Source organism: Poecile atricapillus, chromosome 1 (genome assembly GCF_030490865.1).
Source record: "Poecile atricapillus isolate bPoeAtr1 chromosome 1, bPoeAtr1.hap1, whole genome shotgun sequence".
Classification (NCBI taxonomy): domain Eukaryota; kingdom Metazoa; phylum Chordata; class Aves; order Passeriformes; family Paridae; genus Poecile; species Poecile atricapillus.
The window spans coordinates 16,623,112-16,647,118 of record NC_081249.1 but is presented as its reverse complement, the minus strand read 5'-3'; the positions used below and the strand labels follow the sequence as shown (position 1 = coordinate 16,647,118).

At 39.4% G+C, this 24,007-nt stretch overlaps 1 protein-coding gene across 1 annotated transcript in view; it reads left to right on the top strand.

Annotated features, from left to right (window-relative positions):
• The window catches only part of REPS2 (RALBP1 associated Eps domain containing 2), a 95,724-nt gene that overhangs the window by 54,595 nt on the left and 17,122 nt on the right, over positions 1-24,007 (top strand). Inside the window, exons 11-14 of the mRNA XM_058826133.1 lie at positions 912-977; positions 5,246-5,288; positions 8,215-8,351; positions 19,467-19,531. Of these exons, the coding sequence (XP_058682116.1) occupies positions 912-977; positions 5,246-5,288; positions 8,215-8,351; positions 19,467-19,531 (311 nt within the window). The remainder of the gene's footprint in view (positions 1-911; positions 978-5,245; positions 5,289-8,214; positions 8,352-19,466; positions 19,532-24,007) is intronic.

Genomic DNA, 24,007 nt, shown 5'->3' with positions numbered 1-24,007 from the left:
TTGCTTTGAAATGTCTAGGGAAGATTTACTTTTTACTAAGGGAATATTTTTTCCATGTTCACATGACAAAGTTGTACTTTGATTTTTGTAGCTGACATGTTAAGTCACATGGGAATGTGTTTTGAGACATGAGCTCCTTCAGGGAGGCTGTATTTATGACACAGATTGCTACCTTTTCAGCCAAAGAACACATACTTTTGTTCTACCTTTTATTACTATTCTGACAAACATGAGAACAGACCACTCTCCTGACTGAGGGGATCTCCCCAGCTCAGGACAGCAGTTCAGGACATGCAGTTCAGGACAGTAGAAGCAAATTTTCCTGCATTTTCAAAAGTATACAAGTAAATTAACTTCACTTAGGTTATAATGGAGTTAAATTTGGAAGATAATGTAAACTGAACAGGGTTACAAGACCCAAAACTTTTCCAGCATGTTTTGTTTTATAAAGGCGGATCATAAATCAGATGAGGCTGGAGGGCACAAGGGTTCAACCTCATTGCTAAAGCAGGTTCATCCACTTGGAATGAAAGAGATTTCATTCCAAGTGGACATTTAACACTGAGTGTTACAGTACATCAAACTACACTATGGTGCATTAAAAACTCCATAGGGAAGGATGCGTAGGGGAATGTGGAAGGGCAGTTAACACTCAACCCCACAAATTCTCAAAATTTGAGATTATTTGGCAACTTGAGCATAGGTCTTTCTTTCTGTTGACTTCTGTGCTCTTGGAAATTGTTACTTGTTTGAGTGCTTCAGTTTTCTGAGGGTATTTGGCTACTTTTCAAGTATGTTAGGTATTATAAAATGTCTAATACCAGTTTAGGTGTTCCTTTCTCAGACCTGATACTTCTAGATTTTACCCACACAAATACTTAAAGTAATTATCTTTTTTTTTTTTTCTTAAGCTCTTAAAGTAAGCACTACTCTCAAAACTATACCAAAGGAATTTCAGCACTTGACTGTGAAAGCAGGTAAGGAAAAAAAATGCCATGTGTTACTTGCATGAGAATTTTGATCAAGTATTTCTGTATCACAGTAAGCCTAAATTAGTGTAACTTGATTAATTTTTGAAAGAACCTTTTGCTCTTGTACTATTTTCCTACTGATATTAGCTTTTTCCTCATAATGACTATTATTTGTAAGATAAATATTAATTGCCTCTTCAGGTTGTCAAAAGGTTTTCTTGCTTTCCCTCATTGTTAGTGTATGGGTTCTTCCTGTGTGGAAAATGTCTTAAGTAATTTTAAAGATTCTGAAGTTTTGTGCTACAAACAAGATGCAAGGGCATGAATATTGTATCTCGTAGTAAAACCTCATCTGAAGTATAGAATAACTGTGTAATGTTTTGGTAACTGTTCTGAAATGGCCTGTTTCTTTGTGAAAGCTCAGCTTTCCTATTTTGTGTCAAGGAGGATAGGGAGCCTTTTGGAAACACAGACCTTGAAGCACTTAAAATACTGACGCAAACTTTTGACTCAGGGCTTGTTTCTTTGTTGAAACCACTCCTGATTTTTCCCTCTCCAGCTCCAACATACACTCATTCCTTGTTCCTATAATTCTGGAAAATGTTGTTTTTTGAACAGTGTATGTCAAAATTATTTATTTGCTTCAGAAACTTTCCTTGCCTTCAGTTCATTTCATCAGACCTCCCTTGCCTTCCTCTTTGTTAATCTCTTTTTACAGTGGTAAGAATGTTTGTAATCCCTCCCTGGTCCTAGTCAACCTAAAATCTTGCTTACTCTTCCTTTTGCATGAATGTTTTTACTCATGAAGATATCCTTGATTAAGAAAATGGACCCCACATGTCTGTCACAGCAGTTTTTCCTTATAGCTCGATTTATTCATGGCTGCTCAACAGCTGCATGCTTCATTTCCCAAATCTTTTTTTCCTGGCTTCTTCCCAAACACTTTGCTGCTGCCAGATTTGCTATCTTCAGCTCCTATTCTCAGAAGATTGCTGCTTCTCCTTTCCACACACACACACACACACACACACGCACACACACACACTCTCTCTTGCACATCCCTCTCAAGGGAAAAGGGAGGGTGGCTGCATGACTCCGTTCTGTTCTTCCCCCCCTGGGTTTTGCCCAGGAGCACAGGGGAGTTTTACTTTCAGTTCAGCAATTTTGTCTTTAGTACACTCAGGAAAAAAAACTTATTGTCACCTGCACATCTCTGTCTTTCATCTCCTGCTCAGGGAGGTCTTCCCCATGCTGCTGTGCTCCTCCTGCAGTGTTGCTGTGTTTGTATACCAAGGGGGATAGTGGCAGAATTTCACTCCATCATCATGGCTCCTGTCCCTGCAGGGGTTCCACTCTTGCTGTGCTGCACATTGAGGATTTGAGCCAGCACATTCTCAGGTTGCAGCTGTTGTGAAAAGTGAAAATGTTTATCTATCCAGTGGAGTAGATGCAGTACAGTAATGGAGTGGTTTTTCAGAATTAGTCACCATTCTCAAAGGTCATTGTAATCATTAACCTCCAGCATGGAAACTCATTTGGGATGAAGCAGGAGAAATTTTACATGCTTCTTTGGTTATTCATTTAGCCTGTTTATGTAAACTCGGGAAAAGATGATAGTCTGTGAAAGTTTTCTTTGCCATCAGAAGGTCTAGAAATTTGAAATCAGTAACAACTTTATATGCTCAGCACTCTGAATATCTGGTCAGTTTATTTAGACTCCTAAGTGCAGGATCATTGTTGACCTTAGCTTTTAAAGGATTGAGGGCCAAATTTCCAAGCGTTTAAATTGTACGTTTCTCTCTATATGACCAATAAGAGATGAGTCATTGACATTGATGTTGACTAGTGGGGAATGGTTGGGTTTTTTTCTTTAGCCTTTCACCTTTTTCAGCACAATTTTCCACCTGATCTTAGGCCTGTAAAAGAAGGAGGCAGCTGTTGAGTGTAAGATGTTAGGCTACAGTCAAAAGTTACCAAATCGGCATCTTTTGGAATGTTAAAATGAAGTTGTCTTGCAAGAGGCCTGTAGGAGCAGCTCAACACCCAAAACAGGAACCGCCACACCCTCTTTAATTACTGCAGACTAAGCTGCACAGTCTGTCAGTCTCTGTTACTCCAGGAATCATACAAACTTTTGGATAACCAACGTAAATTATTTACTCAACAGGTTTAACGTATCCATTTCATGAAAGTTAGGATTGTGTAACCATAGCAGTAGAAATACGGAAAATTTGTGAACTGGATAAATAGTTTTGTATCATCTTGAAGCATTTTGTCATGTATTTGTATAAACCTGCACCTCAGACATGAAGTGTGCACAGACTGAACATACCAGAATAGCTGCACGTTTCATGGAAATCCTGCCACAATTATTTGTATGTCCTAATAATGAACTACCTGCTTCATGGTGCTTTTTGTATTATACTACTTCTTGTGAAAGAAAAGCTAAGTCTGGGTATTCTGTAATTGTAGCCTTGAATTTCCTAGTTTTTCAAAAACTTAAAAAGAAAATCCTTGGCAGTAGCATTCTATTTCTATAATTTTTTGTTAGTAGTCATTTCAGAATTCTCTCTTCCATATGTGCTTTCCTGTTTACCTCAACAGGATGTCCTTGGAGAGTTTGAATGTCAGTTTTACCTACGGGTTTTTTTATATGAAAGGCTTTCTAAAAGAAGTATGAATAGAATTACAGTCTCCATAAGAAAAGGAAAATTTGAAGATTCTTAAACATGGTTTAGCTTGGAAAGGATTTATACTTCCTATTTCTAAGTGGCATATTTAATAATTGTGCATGTAATTTAATAATCAGCAATTTCAGCTTTGGAAAATTGGGTCATATGGCTGTAGGGAAGCAGTGTCTGAAGTTGTATTCTCTGGGAGTTTGACACAGAGAGAGGGAGGAGGATTATCACCACTGCATATTTTAATATTAATTCCCTCTCCCTTCTTTAGTTGCTAGGAAGAGTTTGTTGCAGAGAAGTCTGGAATGACTGTGAACCAGTTTGGGGATGACAATCTACTAGAACTTGGTTTATAAGTGGTCACTGCCAGCTGCAGTGGGGTTTATTCTATGCAAAACACCAACTAGCTCTGCATGATCCTAAAAGCAGTTTCTTTTATGAAGAGCTAGTGTGTGGCTGTACATATGCCCTATGCTGTTACTTGTCTTCTGTGAGCCTAAAGCCTCCTGTGGAGGGTTTGTGCAAGCCATTAAAAACTCAGTATTTGCCAGCTGCTGCCACAGGCAGCTCCTGCTTGGTGGTTTGGAGGATCTGTTGTATTCTCAGGTAGTGCTCTGTAGTAGCTGGTGATAAATGTCTGACTTGAAAGTAGGCATATATCTGAAGGATGCTAGGAATTCTGACGATTATATTTTTTTCTCCATCCTACTTGTTTCTCTTGAGTGTTGTGCCTTGATTAGTAGACTGGGAAAAAGACAAGAATTCACTTTGTACGTGCCCTGGGATCATTGATGCTGCTGTAATACCTTAAGGATATCTCAATGGGATGAATTTGAAAACAATCATGCAGATATGTTTTCTCAAAATTATCTGATACTAGTGAGGAGAGTAACAGAGAAGACAATGTAAACCAAGGAACAGCCTCGAGGAATTACCCAGAGATGGTAATTCAGCACTGTTGTTTTCCTATCACATAAAACCTGCGTGTGGCAGGATATTTGGAATTCATCCAAACACCATAAACCCATTTTAATGGAAATGTGTTTGATCAACATGTAGACTTAAAAGCTTTCTTCCTTTAAACACCTTTCCTTCCCAAGGTCAGAACAGTCTCAACATGACATGTTAATATTTTGCAATGGGTGATGTACATTTATACTAATCAGTTAAAGTATTTAGGAAGGACATAAACCTTTGTGCTTTTTGAAGCAGGATAAGTAATAGATACCTGGACTAAGAACAAGATGTTTTCTATGAAAAGTTTATGTTGTTCCTTACATTGCTTTATCACAACTACATCCATGACTACAGGTGAGAGCTACCAGACCTATTGCTCTTCCTGTGTTCTGGTAACCAAATTAAAAATGTGAAGCTCTCACTACGCGTTGCTTTTGAATTCTCAGGACATTCACACACTGCAAAACACCAAGGGGAAGGAGAAGTGAAAATCAATCCCCATTGCTCATGTGAGATGAGTATACTCTCACATCCACATTTGCAACACTCGCATGTTTAATGGACACTGATTCTGAAGATAAAGACATTAATTTAAAATACGGTATTTTAACAGTTCTTTTTTCTTGTCTATTCCAGCTGCTCAAGAACCTAATGCACTCAGAGCCAGACCACGATCCAGGTACTGCTTTCATTCCTGTTTTGGGAAAAGGCATATATTCCTTCCATGTTAGACACGAGGCATCAGAACTGGTGTTGGATTTTTTTATTTTTTTATTTTTTTTTAAATTTTTTTTTAATTGATGTTGTGCTAGAAGTACAGCTCAGATCAGACAGATTTACCAGGAGGAATCTGTAAGCGATAGACCCTACATAAATACTGTGCTGGGGTCCCATGATCTCTGGTCATAAGGTGCTGGAAGTTTTGCCTGTCTGCCCAGCCCTGCTGCCTTGCCAGGGTGGTGACTGCCTCCAGCCCAGCCCCAGGGGCATCGTGGCAGGGCAGCTGGGACCACCCCATGGCAGGGAACATCCTCAGCAATTCTGTGCTCTTACAACCTGCACAGTGATTTCAAGTGGAGGGAGACACCCTGCACATTCCCACAGAAACAGCAGTAGTAGCTCAGCTCTCAGGTGTGGGTGAGTGAATCCTTCTGTTGGCATCCATGTGCTTGGCTGTGGTTGGTTGGTGCATGATGGAAGGACATCAGTACTGTTGTGTGCTAGATGTGACACCTGCTGAATTTGGATGTTTGAAGGAAAAGGGAAACCGGTGCCAGAAAATATTGTATATAAATGGATTCCATCTTGGGTTGGTTGTCACCTACTGGTGTATAGCCATGTTGTTAATTTACCTTTTCATTTTTGGTGCTAGTTAGAGGACTCTGCTTGGGATATTTTTGCTTGGGTAATGAGAGTATAATCAGAAGCTGTCTGCTTACAGGCTTGTCAAAGCCTGCTAGTAAGAGAGGATCAGCTATAAGCATGGTGATTGAGGATGGAAATCCTCTGTCCTTAGGACCTATATTCGGGAAGGCTGAACTGCCTTGTCTGCTCTTTTTCTGCTGCTAGCCAAAGCTTTTTAGTTTCTGCAGAGTTTTAAATTTTCAAATTTTCTTGCTGTGTTACTAAATTGCAAATATGCAAAAAATGTGCACAAATACATAGACCAACAAATGCTTAAATAAGCTCCAAACAAGTCACTTGAATGTGACTGCTCTGTCACATGAGGCTGTGTCACATCTGACTGTATGTCACTGCTTCAATGCAGATCTTAAGACTAAAGATGCTTGAGCACATCCTTGAACTCAGACCTGCTGTGCTTGTTGGAAATGGGATGAAATACCATAGGGGGATTTAGTTTTCTCTTTAAGGAATGATTGGGATGTTAGGAAAAAAATGTGTACTAATAGACTTCAAAACTAGGTTGGAATATATTCAGTAACTGGGGAAGCAAATAAAAACAGTGAAAGAATTTGTGGTGTGAAAAATAAATCTGCTAAACTTGATGGTGATAATGAACAAGTAGAATTTCTGGTGGCTCCTCTGATGGGTCCTAAAAATTCTGATTCAAAGGGTGAGGAGGACTCTGACAGTTCTGTTAGAGAAATAAATAAATCAAGAAGTCTTGTCTCTAGCAGAACCAGAACAAGAAGATGGAGTAAATCAGTGATTCAGGCTCCTTTAAGAGGAATTGTGGGACCGCTGGGAAAGCCATCTATGCGCATGTGATTTATTGACTTGAAAACAGGATGTTGCATCTCATTGTGACAATCCAAATGATATGCATAGCATTACTAAATATGTGATGATGACACATAACCCCACCTGGGGAAATACATAAGTTTGGTTAGAAATTTGCTTTTTATGAAGAAAAAAAGAGTATTTCTGGAAGAGGCAAAGGAAGGACTGAGTAGGAGAAAAGTTGAGGAGCTAGATCAGAAAACCAGGGGATCAGGAATCCCAAATTCTGAACATCTCCCTAAAGAAGATCTTCAATGAGATTTGAATGAAGATGTTGGATTAAAAGGAGTAAAAATGTTGCTTTTATATGGAAGTCATAATGGAGTGGAAAAACCTAGGAGTCTTGCGAAGTTGTATGAGGTAAAGCAGGGAGACAGAGAATCTCCATTAACTTTTTATGAGTGGTTGTATGAAGTGGCTCATAAATGAACGAACTTGGACCTGGAGACTGAGAGTAATAGGATGTTGCTCAAAATGCTCTTAATTGGACAGCTGGCACTGGGTATTAGGAACCTGTTTGGCAAAAAAAAAATGGTCCATTTCCCATTAGTGGGAGTTCTTTCTGTTTTACTCAAATGTGCTTTTGGTCTTGCCCTGACATGCAGAGTGTTTTACAGTAAGTCTAACATCTCATGTTGCCAATGCTCATTTTGAGCAGAGTCTTGGTCTTGCTTGGTCTTGGTTTTCCTAAACTGATAGCTACAACAGCTGAAAAAATTGGACAGTATTTGGCAAAATCAAAATTCTTAGTGAATGCACCACACTACGTTGGGATTAATGTTCTGTAGGAGGGCCTGGAAAGAGGAACTGAGCCGTGCATTTGAGTAGTCACTTTGGAGACATTCAGTTTTTCTGGATTTTGTGGAATTTGGTGAATGTTTCCTATGGAAAATTTATTCTAATAATTAAAAATTTATTCTACTAGTGAGAATATTACAGATTACGAAATGTGTACTTGCAAGAGGTAGATTGAATCTATATCTGTATAAACGCTACCCTTGCAGTTGGGAAAGGCAACAGAAACTCCAAGGGCTATATGTGGGGAATTTTTCTTTGGTTTATTCAAAATAGTTGCTACAATTATCCTGCCGGCAAAGTTACATAAGACGGCCTCAAGCTGTGTTACAAAAAGCCTTAAAAAATACTAGCCCTGTAAGCATGACTTGTTCCTTTCTCCACGTGCTTAGGTCCCTCTGTTGCCAAACAAATCTGTTCTGTTATAAGAGGGAACTCTTAGTCAATAGGGCAAGGAATTTCCACTGTGAACCTGACTTCTGATTTAGGTACTATTCACTATAGTTGTTTAAAATTAATTTTTGAAATAAAATATTTTCTGCTTTTCTCCAACATGTTTTTTTCCTTAGGTCTTATTCTAGCACATCAATAGAAGATGCCATGAAAAAGGGAGAAGAGCCCCCTACTCCACCTCCAAGGCCACAAAAATCACATTCCAGAGCTTCCTCACTGGATCTGAACAAAATATTTCAGCAAAGCACACAAGGTAGAGTTCACTTTCACTACTTCTTCCGAGACCGTTCAGTATAGCTGTGTGCTTGGTGACTCGATCTGTTTGCAGAAATGCTTGGCAATGTGTGCATATGCTGCAGACAGTAATGCACTGCAGAACAGGAGTTCTGCTTGTGCACTTGCTTGTGCTATATCGCCACTGAGGGGAAAAAAATCACTGTTTCTATAATCAAGGTGATTATAATATTTTCTGGCAAAGTAATGGGAAGCATAGCATATGGTAGTCTGTCATCACTGACTGTTTATAACTAGTCTGGCTATTTAGACAACTCTCATCAGTAACTACAGTATAATTGATTTTTATTACTATTTGCTTTTTGTAGTTCAGAAGCAGGAAGAAAACCCTTAATGTTTAAACTGGGAGAAAGAAAGCAAACATTTTTGATGTTAAGGTCTAACATATTCGTGAGAACAATCAGAAAAAAAAAAAGTCATTTCTTTTGACATGGGTGCATGTTGAGGGCAGAGAAAGAAAATATAGAATAGTAGCTGGAGTGAACTGAAAGAAAATGACTTTTCAACGTTACCCTTCAAGTGTGCCTCTTGCCTTCAAGTGGGAAGAGGAGCTGTTTGTTCAGGGCAGCAGTCACCCAGCTGTGCTTCAGCAGTGTCCTTGAACCAGATCAGAGGTTTGTGTGCTCCACACCAATCATCTGACTCAAGGACCAGCTTAAACACGGGCATGCTTATGCTTCAGAAGAAAGCCAAGGTTTGGCTGTGTCAAGGAATGTTTAAGTGGACTCTCTAATGTGGTTCTTGGAGTTAAAAAGAGTTTTACCTCTTGCTATATGGGACTTTTTTTGTGCAAGCACTAGAGAGAATTCAAGAGTCTTGCTATGTGTGCTGATCCCTGAAACTCAATAGGAATAAACTTTTTTGTTTGCCTTACACAGAGGAGTAATTCCTTATCTTTGTTCCTGTTGAGGGATCTGGTGCCTCCAATTTTGATTTTGTTATACATCAAAATAAAACCGCTAGCAGAGCCAAGTGCACATTTTCTACTGCAACAAATCTTCTTGGAATCCAGATAACAAGTGTAACTGGGAGGAAACTGGACAGAAATAAACTTGGGTTTAAATTTCACTTGGAACACAAATGAAAGAAGAATGTAAATTCTTAAAGAAGTCGTTCTGCGAATGAAAATTGACATCTTGCTTTTGCAATGGTTCATTTTGAAAGTCACAAACTGGTTTCTTTTGGGGAAGTTAACAAACTGTGTGCAGTTTTGGGTACCACAATATAAAAAAAGACATTAAACCACTAGAGAGTGTCCAAAGGAGGGCAACAAAGATGGTGAAGGGTCTGGAGTTGAAGCCTTATGTGGAGCTGCTGGAGGTCACTCCAGCAGCCTGGAGGAGAGGAGACTGGGGGGGAGCATCAACTCCCTTGTGAGGGGAAGAGGAGGGGCAGGCACTGATCTCTTCTCTGTGGTGACCAGTGACAGGACTTGAGGGAATGGCCTGAAGTTGTCAGGAGAGATTTAGGTTGGAGATCAGGAAAATTTTGTTCGCTCAGAGGGTTGGGAAGTGGAACAGGCTCCCAGGGGAAGTGGTCATGGCACCAGCTGTGAGTTCAAGAAGCATTTGGACAATGCCCTCGGCACACGATATGATTGTTGAGGTGTCCTGTGCAGGGCCAGAAGTTGGATTTGATTATTTTGGTGAGTCCTTTCCAACTCAGGATATTCTATGCTTCTATGTATATCCAGCATGACTAGAATAACCCTATTTTGGTGCATTAGTTTTTGTCCTGCTAATTCTATTTCAGAAATAATTTTCATTTGGGGAGATTGGTGGATAATCTGCTTCCAGACCCACAAAGGAATGCTCAGTAGTACTGAGTTTTGTTTTCAGTTCCACACAGGTCATGCTGATCTGTAGGTATCATTTATTTAATTGTAAAACTATCTGTGCTTTGAAGCAATTGTTTTGTTTATTTCCTTTTTAAAGGGCAAAAATTAAAAAATATCTTTGAGTAAATTCAGTTAAAGACTGTGATGAATCCCTGTTGTGAGCACTGGAATTTTTTGTTTGTTTGTTTTTGTTGTTGTTCATTTACCACTGCTATATCATGTTTGTCATCATCTTATTATGCCTTTCTTCTGGTCAGTATACCCACAGAATATTTATCTGTGATGGCTGAGGTGTCCAGCAATGCATTAGCCATCAAAATGTGCTTTAAAATTGTTGAAGTGGGAGGTAACTGGACTTGAAGAAGGCACCTTTATTCATACTTCATAGCTGCACTTCCCTGGGATGCTGCAACAAGTGTTGCACAGGACAGACATAAAAAAGCATAAGAACTTATTGAAAGGAACCATTTTCTGAAATATCCAAGTGAATTTCTGTTAAGAGACAGAAATCTCTTCTATTTTTGTTTTTATTCGTGTAGTCTTTATGTTAGCATCTGAGAAAAATCCTGTGCTGCTACACTCTCAATGTATTTCTTGTTGAATGTGTAATCTCTGGCATTTGGCCTGTGTTCATGTTAAGAAAATACTTGGCTAGAGTTTATGCATTCCTGGAAGGACAACAGCAGGTTTAAGTAGAAACAAAAATGTCATTTTAAATGCATAAATGACCTAGTTTACTTCTTCATTTCTCCCCTAGCCCGGTCTCTCGTCAGATACAAGCAAAGAGCTCCCAGAGTAAGACCTGGGTATTGAGAGGGCCAAAACTGGGGCAGCTCAGACCCCAGTGATGCTGCAGCATAGCCCCAGCTGCCTTCTAGCCTCAACAGCAGCAGTAAGCTGGAGTCTGCCTTGGGGCAATTCTGGGGCTGGGGCAAGTCTCAGTTTAAGTATTAAAATGTGAAAATGCATCTGTTGTCATCTGATGTTTTGTTCAGTTCTGCTTGCTGCCCATGACAGCTGATAAAGAATTTACTTCTGGGCAGTGACAGCTGTCTGAGTCTTGTTAGAGTCATACGGTTCCCTCTGAAATACACTTTTAATTCCCATTTAGTTTCGTTTCTGAGTCACATAACTACTTTTAATTAACAGTTCTATTGAACAAAGGATACTTGTTGGGAAAAGAGAATTTGCTTTGATGAAACGACAAGATTGTCATAAACAGCGTAGTTTTGTGTTATCTGGGAGCAGATTGAACAAAACACCCATATAACTGTTTACAAATGAATTTTTCACTGGAGGTTTTCAGCACTCATTTGCTTTTGAAACTCACCTCCTGCTGTGGCTGTCCCTGCGGTGAAGAACACGTGGAATGCAGGCACCATTTTTTACGTAGGCTTCTAAGGAAGCACTCACTGCAACCTGAATTCTCTGCTTCTGGGGTGCTGGTTTCAGCCAGCAACAAGGGGCTAGTATTTTGGGAGTTTTCTCACTTTTAAAATGTGAGGTGTTAAGTTCCACACTAGGTCAGGTGGAGGCATGATAAGCATTTTATTTCAAGTGCAGTATTTTCTGTCACAGATGATGTTTTCCTGACTACAGTCAGATCTGTAAACTGTACTTAGCACTACTGGGCTAGTGATGGCTGCCAGACAAGAAACCATCCTGTTTGTTCTAATTTGATGTTCACAGGAAAGGAACAAGGGAATAGATTTTATTGGTGTGCATCAGCATTCCCATCAGTGATACAAGTGTGTCCCCACATCGCTCCTGTATTCCTTCATATATGTGTTCACCAAGCAGTTTGAAGTGGTATTTGTATCATTAATACTCAATCAGTACAATTGTCTTCCCTCTCATTTTCATTAGTGCTAAAGGAAGACTGTTCAGCATCATGTTTTACCCTCCTTTTCATACTTTTGAAAAAGGCTTTTCATTATTTCTTTACTCCATCAGACTTCCATTACTTCATTCAATTAGCACATCCTTTCCTTGCTTGATCTTACAGGCACGGTGGGTTTTTGTTTGCCAAGTGTGGAGGTTTGTGAATAGTTAAGTGTATATTGAGATATTTTTCTTTATATTTGCCTATGTAAAATTCTTTGTATTTCTGAATGGTTTTAAGTCTACATGTAGAATGAAACAGTTCATAACTGTGCAGGAAAGAGGATTTTGAGAATTAAAATTATTGTTGCTCTGATGTCATAGATGTTTTGATACAAACAGGCCCATACCACAGTAACCATAATACTGTTGTCTCAGTTATTTTCAAGAATATCCTTTCAGCTAGATTGTCTTTTTAGCTTAGTGAGCCAAATGCAAGTGACTTTCCCTTTTGTGTATATGAAACTGAGTACAAAAAAACCTGAGAAACTTAACCTAGATAAGCATGATTACTGTATTATCTTCTGTATTTTTTTATGCTTAATTGTATTTGCTAGGAATGTCTGTATCCATTGAGGTTAGCTGTCTGAATGACTTTTAATGGGTGGTGCAGTTATGTTTTTGTGTTACCATAAGTACAGATTTCTTAACTAAAATTTTATTTGAAAGCCAAAGTGACAAGGGGGAACTTAGAATAGTAATGTTATTTTCTTTTAAAGCTGAATTGAATTAAGTAATTAATTTCCAGGACTCCTTCCTCTCATTGCTTTTACATTAGTCTTGATTTAGTAAAATCCAACTGCTTTCTAGGGATTTTGTTCATGCTATGATATTGTACTATCTTGCATGTTACTGAGTTGTGTTTATTAATCAGACCATTAAACATTAAATTAGGAAGATGAAAATTCTGAAGGACTTTTTATTTCAGAGAAGAGATAATGGCAAGTATCCTCACCAAATATTCCGTTTCACAAATTATTGTGTGCATAGTGTACAAGAGCTCTAATACTGCAAACTTTATTGAGTGAGGAGTGTAGAATCAAGTGAGTGACTGGTTGTAAGGGTTGTGACAAATTTAAATTAAAAATGTCTTATGTGTTGAGCACAGAGAACACAAAATTGAGCTGCTATTCATATTTTTCTCTGGCTATGAAATACATTTTTAAAATAATTGCTGCAAGAATACTTTTTTGAATCAGAAAATACTTTTTTTTTCTTTTGAGAATCAGCCCCTGATCTGGTACTGGAGCTCTTGGTTTCTTTCTAGTCCTGTTCCCTTTCAGAATATATTTGATGACTGAGCTGAGCTTACTCTGAATAAAATATTCATGTCTTCCTTCAGATTTGAATGGAAGAATTTTGTGCCTGTCAGCCTTTCAGAATTTTTTATAAAGGATTTATGTGTTTACAACTGTGTGACTGACTTCTTTGCCCAACTGGACAAGATCATAGTTAAGGTTAAATAAGATGGAGAAAATAGTGAGGATATAAATGGATGAATAGTTGCTACATGATAGGAATCTGATGGGGTAACTTATTTTTGCATTTTTAGATTTTTAGACTTTTATTTATATCTTGAAGGGTTGAGTCTGGACAGTACTTTACTGGGGTAAATCTTACCAGCCTTTCAAGTGTAGCTGCTTTTTTTACAATTTGTGTCAATATATTGAACTTCAAAAAAATTATATTTTCCCATTTCTCTAATCTTAGCTCTTTCAGGGATTGAAGAATGATTTCCAGTCTATTTTTGTCCTGTTGCAGGTTGTTAAAAATTAAATTTTAATCCAAAAAACTCTTTTACAGAAAATCGTTAAGGTTGAAATATTCTAGACTAGCCCTACCAGCCCCACTGACCTATTTCATGATCCCGTGTGTGTTACTCTGTTCTGTGAAAACATGTTCATCCATCATGGAACAGCTTTATAGGTTAAACAAGATAGGATCTGCTGTGTGGGTGTGGAACAGGAGTCAAGCTGGCTCCCGTGTGGGGAGGACACTGGGGATGCAGAGGTCCCCAAGAAGTGTGTGAGCCTCAGGAGGGAGCGGAGGGGTGATGCCTGGCAGCCCCCTGCTCTTCCTGGCTCCCTTGTGCCTGTTCCAAGTGAGTCCATGTTGGAAGTGGTCACAGATGGCCAGAGCTGGACCCAGGTCTCCAGAGGGGAGAAGCTCTGCCAGTGTGGATCTGTGGGAGGTAGCTGGAGGGACTGTGCCTCCCTGTGGGTGGAGAATGAAGCTAAAGGTGAAGCGAGACAGAACAAAATCTTGGATAGTTATGTTTAAGGGCAAAGGGAGGAGGGAGAAACAGTCCTCAAATAGAAACACACAGAAAAGGAAAGGGTAGAGAAAACAGTAACTAGAAAATTAAATGGTTTAAGGAAAATGAGGGACAGGAAGGTAAAAATACAGATGTTGTGGGTATATGATGTAAAGCAGAAAACAGGTGTTTAAAAAAAATCTGTTTTACAGAATTTCTTAACACATGCTGAAATTCATGGATAGGACCTTAAAAACAGATATCATAAAAAAAAAAAATCTCTATTGATATTTTGCTTGTTGGATTTGGAAGTGACCCATCAGATACATTAGCACATGGTGTCCTAAATGGTCACAGCTGTGAGCTCATAGTGCAAAAGCATTAATTACTTAAGGCCTGGCTATATCTCTTTTTAATTACTTGGAAAGTACATGGATAATTTTCCACTCACTTAAGGTACAAATAACATTCTGTAAGGTTAGCACATGAAACAGACCTGTATCAAGAGTGTGTGTCTATGACATCAGGTGTGTGCATCGTTTGCTGTGACACAAGAAACTGCCTACTGAGCAGTTCCAAAACTAACTGAGAAAAGAGAGGTCATTCTGCCACTGGCAATGCTCTCTGCAGCATTTCTACAAAACTGGCAAAGTTAATGTCAGGAGTCTAAAACAGGCAGATTTTTTCTGCAATGCTATTACCTTCCAAAGAGACAGTAGCAAAAATTATTGAAACAGATCAGTGATATTTCACAGCCACCTTACTGGAATCCTTTATTAAATTTATATTCCTGGCTACAGCTTTACAGTTTTTTTTTGGTTTATGTTTTTTGGGTTTGGTTTGTTTTTTGGGTTTTTTTTAGACCTAGTAGTGAGAATTAATAAATTAGGTCTCTTGAGAAATGGTTATTTCACAATCACTTACTAATGCTGCTGTCAGGAATGTAAATAAATGAAATTGCACAAAGAATGGTGTCAGTGTTAGGGGATAACCAAGTACTAATTTCAAAAATAGAAGTTTAGTAAGAAGGAAGTAAACAGAAGCCAGCTTAGACACAGAACTTTTCTGTGCTTTGCCTTTGGCAACAGAAGCAGGAAAAACCTCTCCAGAACAGTGTCAGAGTAGAAGGGTGAAAATGCTGGCCTGGCTTCCCTGAGGAACCAAAGCCTTAGGTGGTTGGGGGAACTGAAGAATAATTCATTCTGTTAGCTTATCTTTTTTTTGAGCTGATTGCAGTATCATACTCCTTTTGCTTCCTGATAAAATTAATTGGTTGGTGTTTTGTTCAACCTGATCCGGGAGCTCAGAACTCTGAAGCAGCACAAACGATGGAAATCTACCGTGCAACCAGCCTCTCCTTTGATCCAACAGTACTTTACCATCCACTTGAAAAATGCCAAATACATCAGCCAGACTCTCTCTTTTGACTTGAGATGAGTTCAGTCTCCTTGGGTAGGCAGGATGTAGTTTCAGTTTGGCCTGCAAGGTACAAAATGGCTCTTGTCCCAGGAAAAGCACCCTTCTCTTCTTTCAGGAGACTGCTTACATATTAATTCAGATGGGAACAAGGGTGTACATTTTTTCCACCCAAAGTTTAACTTGTCTGAGGTGATATTCAAGCTAAGGTGATGGACATCTACAACCAAGATGTCATCCTCCTGTAGGGAATTAATATTAAATTTATGACTCGGAAATATTTCAGGAGATGTAGTTTTATGTGCAGCTGTTCCAGTATTAATTTTCAAAAACAGAAGGCATCCAGAAGCTCAGTGTGTTATGGCAGTTTTTTCTTCAATACTGAAAACCAAGAGCATAAGTGACTGTCATCAGTTAAGAGACGTACAGCACCTTGCTCTTATATTTCTCTGAAGGATCCCGTGGGCCCAGACTTGTTCATCCTAGTTTTGGGATTCTCCACTGCAGCTGTATCTGGTGACTCAAGAACCTACTTCCATAGGTTTGTGTGGGTTGTTACAACTTCTGTTTTTCTTTCATCTTCTCTTCCTACATCTCATAAGTAAAGGAGATATCTGAGTGGTTCCTAGGATTGTTATTTTTCACTGCCACAAATAATGATTAAGTGCTGAGTGTTGTTGTCTGCTAGGGAAGCTGGAGGCAGAGTGGTCAGATAAGATGACATGACCAGTTCTCAGAGTATACAATTGCAGCCTGCTGTTTGTTTTAAAATATTAATCTACCTTCAGACTGGAAAACCTGTTTTTTTAATCTGGTGTGGTGTCATGTTAGTACTATCAGGCCTTTGTGGTTGCCAAAATAGGGCAGAAAAATGGTCTTGGAAGGTTTCCATGCAGATAATCCATCTTAAAGTGTAAACATGCTAAGTAAAGAGCCATGATTTTTGAATTGAAACCACTGTCTTTGTGGGAGTAGCTAGTGCATGAAAATGCTGTCATTTACAGGAATAATATCCATGTGATATGGATACTTAAATCTGTTTTACTGGTACCTGTATGGGCTTTCTACAGTGCTCTCTGTGGGATTTGCCTTACACAATGGGGCTTTGAGGAGTCTGGTCTAGGGGAAAATGTCCCTGCTCGTGACCAGGGGGTTGGATTGAGCTCATCTTTTATGTTCCTTCCAGCCCAGACTGTTCCATGATTCTGTGACTCAGCCTGGTTTGAATGCCAGCAAGTTGCTCAATAGCAAGAGGACCTGTGCAAGGCCCATCCAGCTCCCTGGGCTTCTGCACAGGGTGAAGACTTGTTTCCAAAGATCAGGGACATCAGCTTCTCCAGGCTCTGAGGCGGGTACCTGGAAGCACCACATTTGTCTGTTCGTTTGCTGCTCGACCCCAGGGTACTTGGTTTTATTGTGGAAACAGACCTTTCCCTGTATTTGTGTCTGAGATAAGTGGTGCTGCCATCTCTGACAGCAGGAGCTGGTCTGTGCGGGGCACTCTCCCAGGGAGGAGTATTCTGGAATAGCCAGATAGTACGAGTCACCTGCCAAGGCACATGAAAACCTACGAGTGTCTGTTTGTACTCTCCTCTTTTAGGGTAGTGACACCAGAGAAGGCTGAAGCCTGAGGGGTTTTTTTAAGTTGTTAGGAGTCCTCCAAAATCAGCTAAGTTTTGCTAGTAATTGTGCTCACATAAGCATGATTTTCTTCTAACAACAGGCCAAAGATCTTCTGCAACAGCAGGAATTCTATGAATATTTCATGAGTAGCTTAAGTTAGAATTTTTAGGATTAAATAGAGGAAACTGGGTCAAATGCATGTGTTGTAAGCATCTAACTTCTTTAATGCTAGATTCATATATGTTGCATTTTGGAGGTGGAAGAAGGAGGTTTTTTTGTGGTGGCTTTTTATGTGTGGTGATGTGGTTTTTTTCATTGGACTGTTTTATGGAACAATTACTTTTCTCTTTGGAATTTTGTGGGCCAAATCCCAAGAGACTCATGGAGTTTCACAGTATGTCCAATGACTTTTGGAGATGCTTTTTCAGCACATAGTATCTGAGACAGGTGTTGTTTTCAAATATTGTCACATGCTGTAAATGCCAAAACCACTGCCCAGATAAATGAAATAATAACCTGAAGTTCAGATTAAAGGAAAGGAAGGTTTCTTCCTTTTTAAAGATCACTTGCATGGTAGAGATGGAGAATGTAGTTACCACATCATGCTGTTATTGCAATTGTCTTATAAACAGAACTAATTAAATGCAGGAGAAAGGATCCTGATGACTGTTTTTTCAAATATCTTTTACACCTGTAGGTGTGTTAGTGGCTCCCTGGCATAAGTTCAGTTCTGTTTTAGATGTTTTAACTCTCTCTGGTATTGTGTGCCATATCAGGCTTCATTTTATAAGATACAAGAGATGATGAAACAGAAAATAGAAAAAAGCCACCAGTGTTATAAGTCTTTTTGGAGCTGTAAATAGTCAATATTACTGTTCTCAATATTTTCACACACAGTTTTACTCTCATGTCACAATTATTTGTAATGGTTAGTATACTTTTTTTTCTTATTTTCAGCCATATAGACATTTTAGATTTGGTGTATGAAATATATAATTGGCTATGCTATAAGATGGCTCTTAATGGTCTTCGTGGTCTTTTTAAAATATGAATGGAAATAGGAAGTGTATAAATGTAATGGATTGCTTATCATTATTGTGGTAAATAGCATTTCTAAGTTTACTACTGTTGGGGGTGTTTTGTTACACAAAGATATACCAGTACAAGATGGACTGTCTGGTGTCTGCCAGAGCAAGTGCTGAGCATTCAGTGCAACAGGAGCCTGGGGAGGGTAACCCAGTTAGTCCTGGTTGATGTCTCTGTGCCAGCCTAGTCCTCCTCTCTGCCTCCTCACAGTTGCCTTTGTAAGCTGTCATCTGTCATGTAGTTTTGTCCCAAATAGGTTTTAGGTATTTTTAAGAAAACAAAAAAATTACAGTATTGTATCAATGTGATTATTACCCTCCCTTTTGCTGGCTCAAACTCCAAGCTGACATTGTTATCTTATAGGAGCTTGAATTAACTGTTAGGATTTGTCTTCCTCCTCCCTCTGAAGTACCTCCACTGAGTAATAGCATGCAAATACAAAATATAAAGCCAAAGAAATGGATTTCTTTTTGGTTCATTTAGGCTTTTGTGCTGTTAGCTTCATGGCAGATGTTTTCTTCTTAAGCCTGTACGCTATCACAGAGTGTGTTTTATCCAGAGTGAGTGCTAGGGTCTACACTGGGTGCTAAAGTGTCACTTTTAAGAAGGGAAATATTTTTAATGACAAAGAACAAAGTCTGAAGAAAAAGTGGACCCTTTTTCTGTGTTTCTTTAACTGGAATTGGGTTGCTTTACCTACAGGTTTTGTGGCTGGCTGGCTTCTTTCTCTTCTTTTTATCATAACATTTGGGAGTTTACAGCAATTAAATCACTACTCATGAAGTTATTTCAAACAAGCTTTTGCTCAATAAAGATGAAGTTTGGGTTTTGTTATTAAATCTCAAATACCGTCTCTTTGCTAGGAGGAATTTCCACTTATCCTGGGAATTAATTCTGGGTTTACTTGGTGTTAAATTACAGTGGTTTTATTTGGTTGGGGTTTTTTATCATCATCTTCTTCTTTTCCCACTGTTCAGCTGTGAGGTCTGGCTGGCTGCCCCCACCGCCACCTGCACTGCCCCCTCGACCTTCTGTGTCTCAGGTATGGACAAAGCTTTAGTTCTTTGCTGTGTGTTATTTATTTATGTTACCGTTGCAGTGGTTAGCACAAGCTGGCTTGGACACAGCAGTTGTTCTCGCTTCCAAGCTAATGAAAATCTGCAGTTTGCAGCTCCATGTCCTCCTTCCTGTACCTGGCTGGTGTGTTGCAGTGTCAAATTACAGACTAATTAAACTTCTTTGCAGTGGAGCTGACATGCACCCCCTAGACCTAACTGCAAATAAAAGGCTAGCAAAATTAGTCTGTTAAAATGAGTTTAATGCCTGCAGGCATGGGCTTGATATCTGCTGTTGCTATTTACTTCTTGAGCTTGAAAAACACTGAGGGCATCTGCTAAGGGAACCATGGCATGGAAGTGTGTGTTGCACCCATGGGCTTGAAAGAATAATGTTGAAAGGAAGCAAATGCCACGTCAGTTATGTGGTTCTGTTTCAAGCCATTAGCGTTGTGCTTTTATTTTGCATTTTGGGTGAGTTTTTGGGTTTTGTGTTTTAGAGCATGACATAACTACGGCACAACATAAATTGACAAAATCATGCATGTCTGCATCAAGATAATTCTTCACCTTTCAGGAGATGATGAAGGATCATAATCCTTTTCTATGTTGTTGGCTGTGCTAAGTCTTGGGCAGCAATATGCTTCATATATTACTCCTTTTGATGAAGTGTATGGTAGGAAACAAATCCACAGGGGAGCTGACAGCTCTTACATACAAAAAGCTGGTGAGATACCTTCCTTAGGCTATAATGGTCATCACTTGAGCTTAAGGGATCTACCCTTAAGAGTGTGCTGTTGGACACCTCTTCCTGCACAGTTTATGACAGAAATTATTAGAGGCTGGTTGCCAGATGCAGCTCAATCAGCAGCTCGTTGTGCTCTTTTTCTCCCAATCCCTTGCTAGCACTGAGTGCAGTTTCTGGCCTGAGGACTGTAGAACACTGTAGTTTGAGTTTTCATGTTTCCCAAGTCAGGATGGCATTAGCCATGCTGCTAGCAGCACACATCCCTTAGTTGCCCCTATGACACTGGGGAGATGTCCAGAGACATCTGAGACAGCATTTCCCTCTGGCTTTCCCAGATCCCCCAGCACAGCTCCCTGCCTCCCAATCCCAGATCCCCCAGCACAGCTCCCTGCCTCCCAATCCCAGATCCCCCAGCACAGCTCCCTGCCTCCCAATCCCAGATCCCCCAGCACAGCTCCCTGCCTCCCAGTGGTGTGCCTGCAGCAGTTGCTGCTGCACCCTATGCCAGCCCTCCTGCCACTGCTCCAGTTTCCCCCAGCGCTGGCTGTGTGCAGTGCAAGCCCTCTGGCTGCCACTGGGAAAAGCACTAACTACGATAAATCCTGCTGTCAGAGAACAAAACCGTTGGTTTTAAGTAAGGTTCTGTTAATTGTCTGTTCTCTTGTCCTGTGATCAGACTGTTTCCTTAGCAGGGGAGTGTCACCTCAATTTGTTTCTGCATGTCCGGCAGCTTCCTTACCAAATACTGAACCAAATGCTCATCCTACATTGGGATATGCAAAATGTAGGACCTTTCTAAAATGATAAACACGAGAACATTCTCATGTGAAATTTTTTATTCAGTCCTCTCCCTTACAAAGGTCTGGTTTCTGAAAAAGAGTGATTTCTCTGTCTGCTCAGTAATGAATATGCTGCTGGTGCTTTGCTAAGATGCGTCACTTACACTTACTTCATTTGTTTCTGATGATATTTAAAGATATTGAATCAAATATCAAAATACTATTGTATTAATGTCTTCTAAAACTATCTAAAACTGGTTTTTGAAAACATCATAAACTTCATACTCATCACATTATTTATTTTTTCCCCAGCATGCTTTTCTGTGATAAAAATAGCAGACAGTAGGGAAGTTTGTGTGATGGGGTCATAGTTCAGCTGAGCTGACCTTTGCAAATAGCATGTAAGCAATAATGAGTATATGGATTACAGTAGTCCAGTGGGGCCCTTGATTTAAAGAGCACAGAGAAGTTGGAGGAAGGGATCTGCTTTCAAAGCTGAGACAGGATCAAGACCTGAAGAAAAGCCATGGGGCTGAAATTGCATATTCAGCTTTTTTTTTGTTTGTTTCAAGATTTCCCAAATTCTCTCCTTAAATTTCTGTTTTAACTTATTTTTCAACATTATTGAAAATCATTGTTTAGTGTAATTTTGCTGTACATCTGCATTTAAGCACTGTTAATGACAAACGTAGCTTGGAAGTGAAGCAAACCCTGCATGTTTCAGGTGGCTGTGCACCTTATAAGTAGGCTCATGATATGATGATATGATTATTTTGGCCCAGCTTTGGAAATCATTTGACGGAGGAGGAGAGGGAAATAATTTCTTATACCATAGGACTATGGATTTCTATGGATGACTGAGAAGCAGCTTGAACTAGCTGGCTCTTTAGAGTGAGATTAAAGGGCTCAGGGGATGTAAAAGCTGAAGTGTATAAGAGAGAGGTACCCAGGGGTAGGTGTTACATTTCAGTGGATCAGAAGTCCAGAATACAGAGCAGAATATAGAAATCGTACCTTGACTTTGGTCCTGTGTTGCAGTGCTTTTTAGTAGAATTTATTTCAGCCTTTAGGAAAACATTATTTTTCCTGTCAGAACCTCCAAGGTAATCAACCTTGGTGAGTTACTGAATCACTGGTTATTGAGAGCGTGCCAAACATCTCTACGTATATCACAAACTTCCTAAATTATGTCCACATCCAGCTCTGCTTCCGTAGTCCAGGTGGCTGAATTCTGAGGGACAAGGATTGTATCACAGGGTGAGCAGAGCACAAGGTGGTACTTACAGCTGATACTGTTGTGGCCTTGTCTTCACAGCTCAGGGGATGCACAGGCTTACTGTGGCAGGCTTGAGTCTTGGGATGCTGTGAGGACCTGGCCAGGTTATGGCAAATAGCAGCAGGGCTGGCTTCTCAGCTCAGATTGCTGCTGCCAGTCCATGCTCTTCCACACCTCTGCTGGGCTGACACCTTTACAGGTGATGTCTGCATCTCTTTTTACTTCTACAACAGCTTTTTGAGCTGGTGGATTTAAGTCTGTGTTTCTCTTTTTTTGATGGCCTCTAAAAGACTGTGGTAGGATGTGTCTTCATTGCCAAAGTCAGCATTTTATTGACTTTGTATCGGTTCATAAGCTGTACTTAACGTTTTCTCAGAGCTTTCACCAGATGCTTCTCTGAGGCAGTGATGCTTTTATCTGAGGTCACTATGATAACTGTAAGTAACCTGAATAAGTAAAGATGGACAAAAGGCCTTTTTAAATAGTGTGGATACATCATTATCTTCAGTTCATGATCTTTTAATCCAAATTCCAGCCCATACCTCTCTGCACTCCAAGCCATTTTGAATTAATGTTTACAGTAAGACATTGTGAATTGCAGAATTAACTCTTTTATTAGATTAATCAATTAATATAAATTAATCAATTCAAATTGCTTTCCTATTAAAAAAAGTCATTCAGGTTTTGCCTCAGTTCTGTAGAGTTCTTGAAAAGATTATATATGGAAAAGCACTTATACATAGACAAGAGGAGTTTTATTGGATATGTTATTTTGAAATGTTTTCCTTTTGTGCATCTCACGTTTACCAAGTCTGCAGTAGCTTCTTGGATTTAAGGATAATTTTATCCATATCGATTTCCCAACTTTTTTGACTATAAATATTTAATATACTACAAGCTGTTGTAGACGTAGGATACTGGCAATGCCTTACCTCTGCTTATTTCCCATGGCATGCTGTAGTACAAAGAACAGATAACCTGTAGCTTTTGGAGATACCTACTGTGGTTTTTTTCCTGGGCTTGTAGAGAATGGGATTCAGTGGCTTGAGTAAGTTTTCCTCACCTGTGTTCCTAACTTGATAGTAAACTTAAATCATCAAGGAGAAATGGCATAAAGGTGACCCCAAAACTTATGTGCAGATCCAGGGCTGTACAGAGAAAATTTGTGTAATATGAAGGTGCAAGAATCATGGTAGGAAGGCAGAAGCTATGCAGATGATTTGCAGTGACACAGATTTCAGATAGAAAATAACTTTGGGTGCTCATGAATAATGTTCTGCTGGAGCTAAACGTGTATGCACATTTCATACAAGCCCCTGTTTTTATTTTATCTTTTTAATGGAAAACCAAATAATACTTTATTACTGTTGGCTTTTAAGCCTACAGAAGCCATTTACTACAGCTGCTTTCTCTGGCAGATTTAGTAACATATTTATGTTAATAGGAATTACAGATGAACACCAAAAAGTAAATATAACTTTAGGATTTTGTCCAAAATCAGCTAACTATCTGTAATGTTGCCCAATTAGATCAACATTCCTTTATTTAAATTACTCTATTTCAGTACCTTCCTGTCCAGCGATGAAGGCGTATCTTCAATCCTGCCTGTGCTGTATAAGGGAATTTGAAAACAGTGGGACTGGAAGAAAACTGTGTATCT